At 38.6% G+C, this 18,268-nt stretch overlaps 1 protein-coding gene across 3 annotated transcripts in view; it reads right to left on the reverse strand.

The window, feature by feature from the left end:
- The window catches only part of LOC127628941 (histone deacetylase 7-like), a 99,442-nt gene that overhangs the window by 22,691 nt on the left and 58,483 nt on the right, over positions 1-18,268 (reverse strand). For all 3 annotated transcript variants that reach the window (XM_052105928.1, XM_052105927.1, XM_052105929.1), the window contains 10 exons: positions 15,059-15,176; positions 14,857-14,957; positions 12,014-12,136; positions 11,740-11,849; positions 8,564-8,665; positions 8,067-8,229; positions 6,519-6,697; positions 5,299-5,481; positions 3,542-3,758; positions 3,329-3,462 (listed from right to left, as the gene is read on the reverse strand). In XM_052105928.1, the coding sequence (XP_051961888.1) occupies positions 3,329-3,462; positions 3,542-3,758; positions 5,299-5,481; positions 6,519-6,697; positions 8,067-8,229; positions 8,564-8,665; positions 11,740-11,849; positions 12,014-12,136; positions 14,857-14,957; positions 15,059-15,176 (1,430 nt within the window). The remainder of the gene's footprint in view (positions 1-3,328; positions 3,463-3,541; positions 3,759-5,298; positions 5,482-6,518; positions 6,698-8,066; positions 8,230-8,563; positions 8,666-11,739; positions 11,850-12,013; positions 12,137-14,856; positions 14,958-15,058; positions 15,177-18,268) is intronic.

Below are 18,268 nucleotides of genomic sequence, written 5' to 3' on the forward strand. Positions count from 1 at the left end.
TCATGATGGTTACACTGAGTGGAGATTGATCCGGTGTCCATACCGTGTTCATTAATGAGAACACACGCTCCACAGATGTAGATGTCCCAGGCAGTTATAAAACAAACTCCACGACCTTGGCTAAGACTCCAAAGTTGATGTTCTTGCTCTCCAGCTCACGAAAAACGTCTGTCCATCTCTCAGACATGGCCATCTTGTTCATGTTCCACTCACTGATGTGACGAGTGAAAATGTTTTTCACGCAAGCCCACTCTTCAAAAAGCTTGGTTTCATCGATCACACTGAGAGCGGGGATTCTGGAGTAGAAGTGTTTGTGGCTGCTCTGAATGTCTTTCCACTCTGTGCGTCTCTCAGTAGGGCCCACTCAAGTTTTTCTGTGTTCTCCAATGAGCGGCTCTAATTTTGGAGGTAATCCACTGATGCTGAATAAACGTTTCTCACTGCACAAAATAAATGATTCGCATGCATGTCACCAGCTTCAACCAGGATATCCAACTGCGAGAGTATGAATGATTCCTCCAGCATGACCTGCAATCTTTTCTCAGGTGATGAATATGCAAACCACTTCTGTGGCTGATACGTGGTCTTGCTCTACTATCTCCAGTGCATGGTTAAAAGTGGCTGTTTGCTTGAGTGCAAAGCCAATCCAATGTTTAGTGCAAGGATCACTAAAAATGTCTCTAAGAAACGTTGGCCATTTTTCTTGAGAAAGAAAGTAGGCACACAGACCATTGAAAATGTGTAGTATTCTTTCAAGAGCTGGACCAAGAGAGAGGAAACGTGTGTTGCCATGCTGCTGTAAGTTCTGATAGTCCAGCTGCACAAAAGCGAGTATGTTGCATATGACAGCTTCAGATTTGGTGCAGGCAGAAGACAATTTCGGACCATACAATTTCTTGATCAATTTCGCATTGCAGTCAGCCGACCAAAAGCTATGGCCGTGCACAACAGAATAATAAGCAAAAAGTCCTTTACTTGTGGGCACCTTGACAGATTCAGAATTTGGCTTCACAAAAAAATTGCTATAACTTGGTGTGGCACACTTTTATTAGCATCCACATGCTTTTTTTGTATGAACTTTTTTGTAAATATTTACTCATCCTCATATCATTCAAATTGTGAGTTACTTTCTTTATTCCGTCCAACACAAGAGAAAGAATGTCCTGTCCACTCTTTTTCCCGATAAAGAAAGTGAATGAGGACTGGGACTGTTAAGCTCCAAAATTACAAAAAAGCACCATAGAGTATTGTAAAAGTGGTCCATATGACTCATGCACTTTAGTCCAAGTCTTCCAAAGACATTTGATAGCTTTATGACAGAAACAAAGTGTAATTTAAGTCATTATTCACTGATAATCTTACCCTCTAATGTGCTTTTAATCAAATCAAATCTAATCAAATCACTTTATTGTCACACGACTATATACACATGTGCAACAGTAGGCGAAAGTCTTGTGCGCAGTTGCGAACAACATAGCAGTCATGACAGTGGCGAGACATATACCAATTACAATAAACAACATATGTACACAACACAATTTACATATCAAATGTACACATAATTACACAACACAATAATTATATACAATGTACAGTAAACAATACACACAATAAAAATGTATTGAGGAGAATATATTTGACAGTCCAGTGTGAGATATAAGATTAATAAAGTGCAGTGCTGATTATTGATCGTGATAGATCAAGTGTTCAAAAGTCTGATTGCTTGGGGGAAGAAACTGTCATGTAGTCGGCTCGTGCGGGTCCTGATGCTGCGATACCGCCTGCCTGATGGTATCAGTGAGAGCAGCCCATGACTCGGGTGGCTGGAGTCTCTGATGATCCTCCGAGCTTTTTTCACACACCGCCTGGTGTATATGTCCTGGAGGGAGGGACGCTCACCTCCGATGATGTGTCTGGCAGTTCGCACCACCCTTTGCAGGGCTTTGCAGTTGAGGGCGGTGCTATTGCCATACCAGGCGGTGATGCAGCCAGTCAGGATGCTCTCTACAGTGCTGGTGTAGAACCGTGTGAGGGTGTGGTGGTTCATTCCAAACTTCCTCAGCCATCTCAGGAAGAAGAGGCGCTGGTGAACCTTCTTCACAACGGCCTCAGTGTGGACGGACCATGTGAGTTCCTCAGTAATGTGGACCCTGAGGAACTTGAAGCTGCTGACTCTCTCCACCGGTGCTCCATTAATGGTGATGGGGCTGTGTTCTCCGTCTTTCTTCCTGAAGTCCACTACAAGTTCCTTGGTTTTACTGACATTGAGGGAGAAGTTGTGCTCCTGACACCAGCGTGTCAGAGTGTGCACCTCCTCTCTGTAGGCTGTTTCATCATTGTCAGTGATCAGACCTACCACCGTCGTATCGTCAGCAAACTTAATGATGGCATTGGAGCTATGTGTTGCCACACAGTCATGTGTGTACAGGGAATACAAGAGTGAGCTGAGAACACAGCCCTGCGGGGCTCCAGTGTTGAGGGTCAGTGATGAGGAGATGTTGCTGCCCATTCTAACCACCTGACGTCTGTCTGACAGGAAGTCCAGGATCCAGCTGCACAGCGAGCTGTTGAAGCCCAGAGCCCGGAGTTTCACATCAAGCTTGAGCTGTAGTCTACAAACAGCATTCTCACATACTGTATGTGTTCCTTTTTTCCAGGTGGGAGAGTTTTAATCATTGCAACTGGATCGTTGAGTCGGTGAGAACACTCAAACCGAATTATTCAAACCGTTTTTGTAAAGTTGTACAACCACTTCACAATTTATTTTGAGGACTAAGTTTTCTTGTTTACTGATAAAATTATCTAAACATCCTTAAAACAAGAAAAAATAATACTAGAGAAGCAGAATTACATAAAATCTTAAGTTTTGTTTCCAGGAAAAATCTAACAAAATGTAACAAAAGCTGTCTCTTTTGCCCTTTGAATCAAGTTTATTTTTATCTTACTCCATTAGCAAATAGTTTTTTCTTTCATAAGCAAAATGTTGTTAGATTTCTCCATAAACAAGAGAAAATGTCTTATTTACTTTTGCTTCTCAAGTAAATGTATCTTGTTTTAAGAATGTTAAGATATTTACTGGAAACAAGACAAAAATACCAAATAACCTTTTTTTGTTGTTGTTGCAGAGTACAGCAGATGTCAAGATTTTTACTGAATAACAACTTCAATTTCAGGCTGATCCTCACAAAAAACTATTTTCATATCAGCAGAAATATTCCTTTAAATGTAGTCTTTAATAGTTTACGTAACTCTACATTTTGGAATGATGTGACATATTATTCATCGCCCCCTTTAGGAGAGGAAATGCATTGCAGTCAATTGTAAATACCTCACACTGGCCCCGGAGGCCTCGCTCCTGCAAGCGTGACCATATGCTCTGGATCCTCCCTGCATGCTCTGGGTGACTACTGTTGTCTCCACATGTACACTGGTGCTTCAGCATTTGAGAGTCATACACCAACCCTACCCATACAAACAATTGTGTCATGAATGATACAGAATTAACCCTCCGGGTATGAGGTGATTGGTGGGGACTCTTTACCTGTGGTGAAGCGGGGTTGGCTCTGTGGCGGTTCTGTTGCCGTGGTGAGAGGCAGGGGTTTGTCCGGCAGTGTTAGTGAGGTGGAGGCTGGTGACGACTGCGTGCGAGAGAGTGGCAGGTGCGTGCAGCCGAGCATCATGGGTACAGTCAATGTCTCCATGTGGGCTGTCTGTCTGCGCATTTGCTGCAATTGCTTTTGCGTTTCCCACAGACGTGACTGCAAAGAGGTGTTATTCGGATTGTCAAATCAAAATGGGGGTTGGGGTGCTTAATTGTCATAAAAATAATGTCACAATGCAAAAAAATCTTAATGGTCCTAAAATAGGCTTTGTTTTCTTTAGGCAAATTTTTTTTTCTCTTGATTTTGGGGAGAAATATGAACAGGACATGTTTTATTTTACATACTATCATTAGTAAATCTTAATTTTCAGTCATGTTTAATTGTCAGCATTCCCCACTTTGCAAATGTAAAAAAATAATAAGTTTTATTATATATATATATATATATATATATATATATATATACATTATTTAATTTTAGTAGACTTTACAATAACTCTTTACAAATACACTGGTGGCCAAAAGTTTGGAGTCAGGGCATTAATAATGTGAAAAATTACAATTATAATTTGACATTTATTTCCAGAACTTCTTAAACTATGTGCAGCAATGACAGCTTTGCAGTTTCTTGACATTCTAGCTGTCAGTTTGTCCAGATACTCAGATAACATTTCACCCCACACTTCCTGTAGCACTTGCCATAGATGTGGCTGTCTTGTTGAGCACTTCTCATGAACCTTACAGTCTAGCTGATCCAACAAAAGCTCAATGGGGTTAAGATCCATAACACTCTTTTCCAATTATCTGCTGTCCAATGTCTGTGTTTCTTTGCCTACTCTAAACTTTCCTTTTTGTTTTTCTGTTTCAAAAGCGGCTTTTTCTTCACAATTTTTCCCATAAGATATATATAGATATAGATATAGATATAGATATAGATATAGTTAAAGTCTTCTCTTTACTGTTGTTCATGAAACTGGTGTTGAGTGGGTAGAATTCAATGAAGCTGACAGCTGAGGACATGTGAGGCATCTATTTCTCAAACTAGAGACTCTGATGTACTTATCCTCTTGTTTAGTTGTACATCTGGCCTTCCACATCTCTTTCTGTCCTTGTTAGAGCCAGTTGTCCTTTGTCTTTGACAAGGACAACTTTGTAATGTACACATTTGTATGAAATCTTCAGTTTTTTGGCAATTTCAAGCATCGTATAGCCTTCCTTCCTCACAATGATTGACAAACGAGATTCTAGTGAAAGTTTCTTTTCTTTTTTGTCATTTTAGACCTAATATTGACCTTAAGACATGCCAGTCTATTGCATACTGTGTCAACTCAAAAACAAACACAAAGACAATGTTTCTTAATTTAACGAACCAAATAACTTTCAGCAGTTTTTGATATTATGGCAAGTGATTTTCTAGTACAAAATTAGTAATTTAGCATGATTACTCAAGGATAAGTTGTTGGAGTGATGGCTGCTGGAAATGAGGCCTGTCCAGAATTGATTAAAAATGACTTTTTTCAAATAGTTTTTACATCAGTAATGTCCTGACTGTTGAATGCCACTTTGGTGAACAAAAGTACCAATTGTCTTCTGAAACAGCAAAATCTGTGCATTACTCCAACTTTTAGCTGCCAGTGCATAAATATGTGGCTTATTCTTTTGTTTATTTATGCTTAACATATGGACAAGTGGCTTACCTGGTTGAGAATGAGGGCATGTTGCAGGTTGATCTGATCTTCTAGATTCTCCAGCTCTCTCTGTGACTCCGCCCTCGCCCTACCCTGGTGGGCTTCGCCGGCTGATGACCCCACCTCCTCTGAGTCCATTTCCTCTGAGGGGATCTGCCTCAGACGTGGCTTCTCGCTGGACTTCGACATGAGCTGCAGGACACATAAACAGAGACCGTGACGAATTACCTTTCAATTCTGAGGATGTATTAAGAGTCCTACACTATACTGATATACTTCATACTTATTTTTATTCATCTTCCACAAACTTGCAGATTGGTATGATGTTATATGTTGTGTCATGATGATGAAAAAACTTACTGATATCTGATCTGATCTTTCAGAGTGAAACATATTTCCAAAAATCTGATTTTAATTGAATTTCAAATCTCATACAAATGTGGTTTGGATTGAGTTCATAAAAAATATTCTGACATTTTCTTGTTGCCTTTGTTCCTAAATAAAAACTTGTTTGTTTGTTTTTTATTTAGGAACAAAGGCAACTTTGATGATGTCAGTCTTATGTGTGCTATCTACATTTGCTTTTTAAAATAACATTTATACTTGTTAGGTAATGAAGGATAATTAAAGTAAAAAAATGTCTGAAAATCTCACATAGATCACAGTCAAAGTTTTTTTTTTTTTGGAAGGCAAACATTAAATGAAAAGTCTAAATCAATCTATCCCTCGCTCTCTATATATTTGATATTTGAGTTTACAACTTTCAAACTATACATGCACCTAACACTGTACCTCTATTCTGGGTAACACTAGTTACATGAACTAACGATAAAAAATACATTTACAGAATTTATTAATCTTAGTTAATTTTATTTTGAACATACTTCAACATACATACTAATACAAATTTTAAATCAAAAGTTGTATTTGTGAACTGTCATAAACTAACAATGAACATTTTTTGAATTAACATTTAATAAGATTATGAAATGCCGTATAAAATATATTGTTCATTGTTTTTGCTCATCATAATACCAAATGCATTAACTAATTGTAACGAATGGAAACTTATTGTAAAGAGTTCCTCTATTTTGTTGCTTTACAAACACTCCTATTTCATTAAAGACATGCAAATCTAATTTACAATGTGTTTAATAATGTGTGATTTTCCAAAACATGAGCTGACACCTACTTCAGTGTAGTTCAGTCATTTCAGACAGTATTTGTACCTTGCCCAGGTGAGTTTGTTGTTTGAGTCTCTCCAGCAATTGTGTATTGTGATGCTGCTGAAGCAGGTGAGAGTGAAGGGCTCGTTGACTCTGAGGCAGCGGTTCTGAACGCGTGCGGCTCAGAGGTTTATGAGGACCAGATGCACTGAACTGCAGAGGAACCGAACCCAAACCTGGAACTGATCACACACAGCATGGGCAAATCTGATTATACTTTCAGAAAAACACAAGCATATGAAAGCAAAATATTCAAAGTAGATATCAAAATAGCATGCCAGATATATAACATCACAAAAAATATGAATGATAAAAGAATTCGCAATAACTTAAACTGAACATTATATTTTTTATTTGATATGTTTAACATGATGCATGATTTATGAATAGATTTTTTTTTTAATTGCATTAATGACACTGACATTTCTACTTTCAGTGTACTTATATTTGAATTTCGGGCAGCCTGATTTGTTTATTATTATTATTATTAGTAGTAGTAGTAGTAGTAGTAGTATTAGTAGTATACATATGATAGTAATAGTAATATTATATTTGTATTATTAATAAACATTATTATAATAATAATTATTATTATTATACATAATATAATATATAGAAATTTGCTATGAAGTGTATATACCTGTCTATAATATTGGTTTTCTGTTATGATTGTTATTGTTATTATTATTATTGTAATTGTACAGAAAATAATACTTATAAATGTTATAAATTTATATATATATATATAATTATAAATAATATAATGTTAACTAATTACTCTACATTTGTTGTGCATTGTGTACACATATCTATAATGTTTCTTAACCTATTATTATTACTATACATAAAATAATATTAAATAGTATATTTATAGTATACTATATGTAATATAGTTATTATAATAGAATAATAATTGTATATATATATATATGATTAGAAAGAATAGAATGTAAACTTATTACTCTAAATTTGTTGCGCAATGTGGAAACCTGTCTATAATGTAGAAAATCCTAAATATAATAATAACTATACATACAATTATTATAATTATATAATATTAATATTATAATAATTGATCATTAATGGTTTTATATAATGATATATTTTTTTTACATTTTCACTATAATTATCTATAATTATACCTAATATAATATAAAATAATTAATCTAAATTTGATGTGCATTGTATTGACCTGCCTATGATGTTTCTTTATCTAATTTTTGTTTATTTATTGTAAATGTATATAACGTTTAGTGTGTAAATTATTGTGTCTGTTTGTCTGTCTATCTCTGAAGCTACCATGCAATTTTCTATTCTCTTCTTTTCTTTTCTAGACCACTTATAGATCTGTCTATCTATTTTTGTTGTATTCTAAAGATTGAAAAATCATAAATAAAATAAAATTATAAAAAAAGAAGTTATGAAAATGTAATTTGGACTCTATTTGAGACTGCTGTGTAAGTAGTGACCACTAGAGGGAGCTTGTATCAAGCTAAAAGTATTTTCTCACAGTAAAAAGCACAAGATTGATTTAGACCGCAGATCTCTCACCAGACATTAGGGGGGTATGTACGAGTCCAGAGGGCTCCAGGATGAGGACGGGCTGCATGAGTGACGCTGTCTGCTCTTCCACACTCATAGGAACCAACACTGGAGAACCACCAGGAACCACCGGCACTCGACCCAGCTTCAGTGAACCCAGGTCGCTCTCTAGCTACAGACACATGACCAGAAGAAACTAGTGCTTATAAATGTGTAGTCCAACCCAGAAGGCTATTTCGCTATGAGTTCGCTCAGGAAGTTTTACTGTGTTTATACGCTGTTTTTGATTTATGAGTAAAATAAGGTCTGTGGTTAACATTATTTAAAAACCATCACATTTCAAATGTGTTTTGTGCATTAAAATTTAAGCTACCACAGGACTACAAACGTGGGCCAATATTACACCTTCATTAAAAAGTTGAATTTCAGACACTGCTTTTAACACGTTATACCCAACATTATGCATGAATGTAAAAAAATGAGGGTTGTCATGGTGGTTTCGATACCTTGGCATTGGCGGGGAGTCCTAGAGTGATGGTCGGGAGACTCGACGGATTTTGCACTGTGAAGTGCGCTAAAGACCCATCCTGTAACAGCAACCTCTGAGCCTGTGCACACACACAATTTTATATTATTTTTTTTATTTTAGGGCTTTTAGACATATGGAGAAACAACAGGAAATCAAAAGGAAAGAGAGAGGAACAGGATGGAAAAATTACCCAAGTTGAACCAGGGTCTCAAACATGAGCACCACTGCTTAATATATTGAAGTACCCACATTGACCACATGGCCACAGCTCCAACTAGCCTCTTTATTTTACCTGTAATTTATTTGTTATGAATTGATAACTTCTGATCGTTAATTTAAAGCCAGCTCATAATGTTTTCTGGTCTGTGGCCTTCTAATTAAATAATCTTTGGTCTAACCACAAAACATAAATGGCGATTTAACAAGTAGATTTTTATACTTATAGAAAGTAGCGTTTTCTTTGTTTTTGTTGTTGAAAATAAAGCAGGAGGTTTTAATTTCAACAGATTTTATTTCCATTTTACTGTTGCTCAAGTCTAGTCTCCAGCTCAAAGCCGATTGTTGCTTAGTGACTCTCAATGTTGACAACATACAGCCGCTGTGGTCTGATGCCTTATCTATGTCACTTTCAGCCAATGGCGAATTCTCAGGGCCAGCAAAGCTTTCAATCTTTCATCCTTTCAATCTCAATCACCTTTTTCCCTATGTATTTTAAATAGCTTTACCCTCTTAATTAATCTGCAAACAAATAGAGAAAAATTAAAAGTTTATCCAGTCAGAATTAATTCCTCGATGCTCACAAGCGAAGCATTACAACTGTTTCACAAATCACATGCCCAAAGCCAGGCTTGTTTGCCGCAGCAGCACATGAGTTTGAGCTCCACCCCTCAGGCCTTCAGAATTTCCACAGAATCTCACAACAGTGCAAATGAATGAGCAACTAAAGTCATTGTCAGATTCATCAGCCAATTAGATTGATTTATTTTTTCTTGGTAGGTGTGATCTTTAGGATATGTCCCTGTCGAAGCCTTCTAGCTGGCCTTGAGTGACGCAATCACAATTTAAGTGGCGTAATTTGAAAGCGAAGAGCGTGAGATCTTGCTGACAAGTCGACTGTCATTACTGCCGCTATCGCCATTCAGAAAGAGATCCTTATGGATTTAAAACCCTGAGATGTTCTGCATGACCGTGTGATTGCTTAATTTATCAATTATGAAAGGAGGACTGATTTTCACTTCAAGTAAATTGGTAAGTGGAATGCATTTATGTTCGGAGATATCAAGTAGAAATATCCCACATCCAATTTGCATGGAACACAGCATAACCGTGGACCCTGAAGAAACTAAATGTATTGCAAGCAACATTTAAATCGCAAATATTATTAGATAGATTTTTCCAGGTATTATAGACCTCCTTAGTAGATATATATGAAAAATTATGATTTTTGAATGTCGGTTCGGAAGATGTTCATTTCACAACGCTGTAGTTAAAATTAGGCTTGCTTGAGCCTTAAGTGTCTTTTCAAGTTCTGGCTTTCATGGGATGTGTATTTAAAATGTCAGTTGGTATTACTAGTTAGCTGCGACATAATGTATGATGCCCAAAGGCATAGGTGTCTTATTCATTGTGAAACTGCATTTTCTTAATGGCATGAATCACACTTAAGGCCTAGACTTTTAATACACGGTCCGCCACTGCTTTCAGCATGGTGTTGGCACTGCGTGAGAACAGACCAGATTATTATGTGGAAACTACATAAGCGGAGGAGTGCGGAGTAATAACGCGATGAGGAGGTTTCTGATGGAAAGGAGAGATTTGGTGTCCTGGCAGCTGCCTGCAGCTGTCTTTCTCCTGTGTCTTTGTTTAAAACATGTAATTATCCCAAAGGGCGGCGTGGAGCAGCAACAAGCTCCGGTTTCTCAACAAACACTCGCTCCGAACAAACAACCCCCACCGGAGAAATATTAAAGAACCGTCCAGTCATGCCTCTGTGTGTTTGTGTGTATGTTTGGCTAGAAGCTTGTTTTCGACATAAAAACACCCTTATTTTTTTAAATGACTCCCAATAGAACTGCACAGACTTGACTATATCATTACGTAATTGGTAAAATTCCCTAATCATTGGCTTTCATAATGGCATTGAAATGAGTTCACATTATACAGAAGCCCAATGACACTTGTTTGAAGAGTCCATTTTGTGAGTTTGAGGATCGTTGCCTTCTGGAGTTTCAAGGTTTGGTTAGTTAGATTCAGTAGTTAGCCATTGCTGGTCAATGCAGTAAACAGGGGCAACTGTAGAAAAATCAATCATAAGGGGGGTCAGCCCTCAATGGCAAAATAAGATGTACACATTTATTGCATTCTCTCTGTTGCATAATATATATATATATAATGTATATTGCAAGCATATATAATAATTACAAATAATAACTACATTTCCTATGATCCTGCTGAGAAAGATCCACCAATCATGAAGAGCAGAAAACAAAGTGAGCCAAAAGAGCTCTGCAGTACCCAGCCACTTCCATGACGCACTGTGAATGTTGCAATCGAGTCGCTCTATCTACACTCTCAAACTACTTGTTTATTTCTATATATCTGAATAACTTTAAATCCAATTACATCATTCACAAGGCCTCATGGGATTATAGTTCATTCCCTCTTGAAGGACATTAGTAAAGGTTGCTTTAAATCAAAGGATGTAATGTTGTGTTTCTCCTCGGAGCTGCTTAGTTTGGTTAATGACTTTGAACTCTAACTTTAAAAGATTTTAAGAAACCCCTAGCGAGTATTGATGCTGACTACCACACCTGGAGTTGCGAGTTCGAATCCAGGGTGTGCTGAGTGATTCCGGCCAGGTCTCCTAAGCAAACAAATTGGCCTGGTTGCTAGGGAGGGTAGAGTCATAAGGGGAAACATCCATGTGGTCACGATTAGGGGTTCTCGCTCTCGATGGGGCACATGGTAAGTTGTGCATGGATCGCAGAGAGTACCACGAGCCTCACATGCTGTGAGTCTCTGCGGTGTCATGCAAAGTGAGCCACGCAATAAGGTCCAATGTCAGTTAACTGACTCAATAAAAATTGTGTCCAAAAATACAGGTCTGCATTTGGGGATAGCTCTCTCCAAGTACAGTAGAACTCCTTTGATTACCTCATGGGATAGACTGGCATTAGGGGGCAGCACTCCATTTTCAGTGGGCAGACTGTCGTTTGGAGAGCTACAGCCAGATACTGGTGTACTACTGCTACTGGGGGACGAATCTGATAAGAAGAGAGAGAATTTATTAGTCAATGCCATTTAAAATTTGGGCAGCACATCGATATACTGTATATGTATTAAACTCAATTAGTGACTCATTGTATTATCATGCAAAATGAAAATAAATAAGCAATGACATATGTCTAGGCGTGTATGTAGTGGTTACCCATCGTATCAGGTACTCGGTGCTTGAAGGTGGGCGGGGCGCTCTCTTTGCGAGTCAGCGGGCTCTTACGAGTGTTTAGGTGCTTCTTTAATCTATGTTTCACCTTCAGGTTGGGCTCCGACGCTGGACAAAGAAGAAAAAACAAAACATAAGCATAAAAGTACAACAATAGGAACAATCGTTGCCAAGAATCTACTTTTTTTTTCCACCAAGCAAATCAGTTGCAAGTTTCCTTGTGTTGGTTGGGGACATTGTTCAAATCTGTTAAAAATCGTAATGACATTGTTTGTTGGTTTGTTAATTGTTCTCTATAGGACTAAACAATTTCGCTATCTGGTGCTATTATTACAACTTGTCATGAGATGGATATGGAGGGGCCTTCTAGTTGTTCAGAAACACACCATTTGGTGGATATATACTGTAGATGTAGTTTTGAACATCCCCATTGGCCTGAATTATTGAGACGTAAACCTGCCATCTAGATCCTCTATGTTTGATCACACAGTTATAACTCGATTCTTTAAAAGTTATTTCTGTTTTAAGTTCATAAATCTTTTCTATACTTCCTGGTAAATACTAATGCTGTCATTGTAAGAGCTGTTAACTACAGTATCATACGATCAACACTGAGATCTGGAGCTGTTGAAAACAGTAATTCAACAGCTGTATGTACTCATCCTTACTGATCAGTAAATACAATAACCCTTGAACTGCATGTCTTGAGCTTACAATGTTAAATGTTTCCTTATTTGACTATCGAAAGCAAAGTGATTTTGACAAACTGCACTGAACTGATCTGAAGTGGACAGGTCAAGTATTTAAAAACTCTTGTCAATGACTACTTGAAAATAAATGATTTCCTCTGCAAAAATGTTCAAGGCCAACTGAGAGGTTTCAGTCATACATGTCAAAACATTGATTTAGAGAGTAATTTAAGGTGGCTTTAAAGAACACAACAAATTTCCAGCGAGGACAAGTATTTTGTTTGTTCACATTGAACTAGAAAACACTGGAACAGAAGATTTTATTATTATTTATTTTATTGAGATTTTATTGTGGCGGGTCTTCCCAGTGCATTGGAAATACAAAATGTAAAAATGCTAAATACAGAAATACAAAATATCCTTTCAGACAAAAAATACGTTGGTGGAGTTTTGGCCCATTCTTCTTTACAGAACTGCTTTAGTTCAGCTACATTTTACTGCCACAGCATCTCAATCGGATTCAAGTCAGAACTTTGACTAGGCCACTTCAAAACTTTAATTTGGCTTATTTTGAGCCATTCAGAGGTGGACTTACTCCTATTTTTTGGATCATTATCTTACTTCATAATCCAGTTGTGCTTGAGCTTCAACTCACGGACTGATGACCGGACATTCTCCTCTAGGATTTTCTGGTAGAGAGCAGAATTCATGTTTCCCTCAATTATTGCAAGTCACCCTGAAGCAGCAAAGCATCCCCACACCATCACACTATCACCATCATGCTTGACCATAGGTATGATGTTTTTTTGTGGAATTCTGTGTTTGATTAATGCCAGATGTAACGGGACCCCTGCCTTCCAAACAGTTCCACTTTTGACTCATCAGTCCACAGAACATTCTCCCAAAAGGTTTGAGGATCATCAAGATGTGTTTTGGCAAAATTCAGACATGCCTTAATGGTCTTCTGGGTTAACAGTGGTTTTGGATTCGCCACTCTTCCATGGATGCCATTTTTGGCCAGTGTCTTTCTGATAGTGGAGTCATGAACAGTAACCTTTATTGATGCGAGAGAGGCCTGCAGTTCCATGGATGTTGTCCTTGGCCTTTTTGTGACTTCCTGGATGAGTCATTGCTGTGCTCTTGGAGGAATTTTGGCCACTTCTGGGAAGGTTCACTACTGTGCCAAGTTTTCGCTATTCAGAGATAATGGCTCGCACTGTGGTTCTTTGGAGTCCCAGAGCCTTTCAAATATCTTTGTAGCCCTTCCCAGATTTACACAGTTCAATCACATTTTCCACATAATTTCTGGAATTTCTTTTGGCCTTGGCATAGTGTGCTACTGGTGAGACCTTTGAGTCAACTTCATGCTGCTGAAAATGCTGCTGGTTGAACAGGGCTGGCAGTAATCAATCATTATATATATATATATATATATATATATATATATATATATATATATATATATATATATATTATATAACCTTTGGGATATATATATATATATATATATAACCTTTGGATATATATATATATATATATATATATATATATATATATATTTATATCCCAAAAGTTAATTGGATGTATAGTTAGAGATAAAGTATGTTAGGTTTTAGGTGTATATTACCAGCTGACTGTATGTTATCCCATTTAAAACATTGCTACTCACCAAATAAATAAATAGATCCAGAAACACAGAATTCTAATTCATCTTCCTCTCATTGCATATTTTGTGAAAGTGACAGACTTTACAAATAAATAAATACTTGGACATGAAATAATGATTTTAGTTCTTGTAAACAAGTAACGAATGCATAGATTGACCAATCAGAATGAAGTCGTCCAGAGAGCTGTGTTGTAATACGACATAATGAGCATTAGACTTTTGGTCAGGGGGTGGGAGGGCTGTGTTCTCCACTGTCAGAGGTGAATGAGAAGCGTAATGCAACCGTATACAGCCTTGAGGAAGAGTGAGACACTGTAAGTGAGTGTGAGCAAGGCAGTGGTGCTGGAACAAGTCCATACAGCACACTTGCTAATTGACGTGGCCCTGCCTCAGACATTCATAATTTTTTTTGTGTGACTTTAGTGTTCAAATACTTTCGGGTCCCACTGTATGTTTGTTGTATGGTGACATACCTGCTCGTCTCAGCGGGGGCTCGTCGGGTCCTTCACTGAGAGATGATTTTGGAGAGGACAGGAGAGGCTGTAGAGAAGCGCTGGGATCTGGAACCAACTCCCTGTGAAAACACAAAAGAGATCTTTATTTAATGAAAAAATGTGAATCCAAGCCTGCGAAATATCAATCCTTTTGTGGGTGGTAATAAGAGTTGTTTCTGACCGGTAGGCGACTGATGGGCTGCTAAGAGGGTTGGAGTTGGTCCTTTCCAGGACCGCCTTCTGTTTATTCAGAATCACCTCCGCCAACTTCTTCTTCACCACCGCACTGGCTACCGCACCTGCCAATCAATAAAGCCAGCCAAAGAAAATCATACCAAAGCTCTTGGAATTTTGGAACAATGCTGCAATGCAAATAGAGCATTGTTTGAATCTAAGGTATTTAGCATTTAAAATGTTATATATATCTACATATATATATATATATATATATATATATATATATATATATATATATATATATATATATATATATATACACATACACATACATATTTATATAACAGGCTTTTATGTATTTTAAACATTAAAATTTTTTTATATAATTTTATTTGCATTTTATTATATTACATGTATATTACAATTTTAAATGATGTGCCCCTTACATTTTTAGAATCTTAGAAACTTAGTTTTTAAAGCTTTTATCTATTTCAAACTTTTTTATTTTATTTTATTTTATTAATAATATAAATAATGAGTCACCACAATCAATAAAACCAGCAAATTAAATCATACAAAACTACATAAAATCAAACCAAACAAATTGTTTATTAAACAATGCTGCAATGGAAATATAGCCATGATTCTCAAATATTTAGCATTTAAAACAGGCAGTTTTCACTATTGTTTAAAACAGACTTTTATTTATTTTAAACATTAAATAATTAATTTAACTGTACCTATAGTATATTGTATATATGTTATATTCTACGTCAACAGGTGGGCTCCTCGATCAATGTACTGCATCTGTCAATCAATAAGATAAGCCAATAAAATCATAAAGAAACACTAAATTGACTGAAGGGGTCTTTTGAATAGGCCATTTTTTTAAATAAAAAAATTACATTTATATCTATCTATATATCTATATCGATATATAAATATATATATAATATTTTTTTATTATTGTTAAATTCAATACAACCAGCCAAAGAAAATCATAAATGAACAAAACTAATAGCAAATAACTACAGTATCATATGATCAACAAATGAATAAATGAACAAATACCAAACTAGATCTTTTTGAGTCTCAGATATTCACCGTTTTTTACCTTTTACAGAGGCAAATTATTTTATATGAATCATTTATTTTATTGTAATAATTTATTTCATTACACTTCAACACCTTTAAAGGGTTTGGCCCTCGACAAGAAAACATTTTCAGGATTTCTTTTTTTTTTGCCGTGACAAACTAAGAATAAATTGACATTCCTTGTCAGCAATTGTCTGACCAAAGGCTGCTTTGAACTGCTTGTTTTCTCCCACAGAAAACATATCAGTGATGTGTCTATGCATGGCCTGTACTGTGAGCGTGGTTCAGCTCTATTTGCAGTGAGGTCAGGGAAAGGAAACTGCATGTTGATTTAGTGCCTCCCTCTCCATCCAGTGTGGCCATGTGTGTAATAGTGACTCTGACCGATATGGTCAATGTTGGCATGGTTGCTCTTTGCACTACATAACGTCATGGTTACTGTTGTAACCTCCGTTCCCCGAAGGAAGGAACGAGACGTTGTGTGGTGACACAAGGGGTCTTCCTGGGATGCCAAACGTACCTCTGAACCTGAGAAAAGGCCAATGTCAAGTTGGCAGACAGAATTTGCATGCCCCGCCCCGGACATATAGGTATAAATGGAAGCGGGGCCAGTCAGGATTTTGCACTGAGGAGCCATAAATAAGGTATGGCCATTTACATTGGTAGAAGTGCTGAGGCAGGAGGGACACAACGTCTTGTTCCTTCCCTCGGGGAACGGAGGTTACAACAGTAACCATGACGTTCCCCTTCTTGTGTCGAATGAAGTGACACAAGATGTCCCATATAATAACGCCACGCGCTGACTGTGTTACATGAACTGTCGAGACAGGTGCAAGCAGGCTACTGCGTGCTAGAGGCACCTGTGTCGGCTGCACGTAGCCCTCCCCAACGCCTCCAAAGACTCACAGCGCAGGCAGTGGGAGTTGTCTTGGGAGGCAAAGAGATCTATCTGTGCCTTGCCGAATTGGTCCCATATCAGCTGGACCACCTGTGGGTGGAGCCTCCACTCTGCATTGGGCGAAACCTGCCGCGACAGCGCGTCCGCAGTCGTGTTGTGGTTGCCAGGGATGTGAGTGGAGCGCAGCGACCTGAGTCGCGGCTGACTCCAAAGGAGGAGATGGCGGGCGAGTTGTGACATATGATGAGAGCACACGCCGCCATGGCGATTTATGTACTCTACTGTTGCAGTGCTGTCTTGCCCCAGATTAGTGGGAGAAACCTCCGCAAAGTAACTCTTGAGAATGAGCCAGGATGAGCCAGTCCTGGAGGTAGTTGAGTATGCGGATGCCCACTTCCTTTAGCGGGGCAAGAGCTGCCTCTGCGATCTTCGTGAAGACGCAAGGGGACAGGGACAGGCCGAAAGGGAGGACCTTGTACTGATACGCCTGGCCGTCAAATGCAAACCGTAAGAAGGGTCGGTGTCGAGGCAGAATGGAGACATGGATGTACGCGTCCTTCAGGTCTGCCGCCGTGAACCAATCTAGCTGTCGAACGCAGGTAAGAATCTGTTTCTGTGTGAGTATTTTGAACGGGAGTCTGTGTTAAATGATCTCAACCGGGCCCTGTGTAAGGCCCGGTTGAGAACTCGCAGGTGCCTTGTCAACGTCGTGCATCTCGACCATGTTCAACCAAAGGTGACGCTCCTGGACCATGAGGGTGGCCATTGCCCGCCCGAGTGCCTGCGCTGTGACCCTCGTGGCTCTGAGAGCGAGGTCGGTGGCAGAGCGCAGTTCCTGCAGCACATCGGGGTCGGGACTACCCAGATGCAGATCTTTAAGTGCTTTGGCTTGATGGACCTGCAGGAGAGCCATGACATGCAGGGCGGAGGTGGCCTGTCTGGTGGTGCTGTAGGCTTTGGAGGTCAATGATGATGTCATCCTACAGGCTCTGGAGGGGAGTACCGGGCGGTCCCGCCAGGTGGCGTCATTCTCGGGACACAGGTGGATTGCAACCGCCCTATCCACCTGGGGGACTTCCGTGTACCCGTGGGCCGCCCCGTCGTCCAGTGTAGTGAGAGCGGACGAGCGGAGGGGTCGGTTATGGGCAGTATAATGTGCCCTCCACGACCGTATCAGCTCGTCATGCACTTCTGGGAAAAATGGGAGAATGCCCCTGGATC

The sequence above is a fragment of the Xyrauchen texanus genome, chromosome 35, assembly GCF_025860055.1.
Source record: "Xyrauchen texanus isolate HMW12.3.18 chromosome 35, RBS_HiC_50CHRs, whole genome shotgun sequence".
Taxonomy (NCBI): domain Eukaryota; kingdom Metazoa; phylum Chordata; class Actinopteri; order Cypriniformes; family Catostomidae; genus Xyrauchen; species Xyrauchen texanus.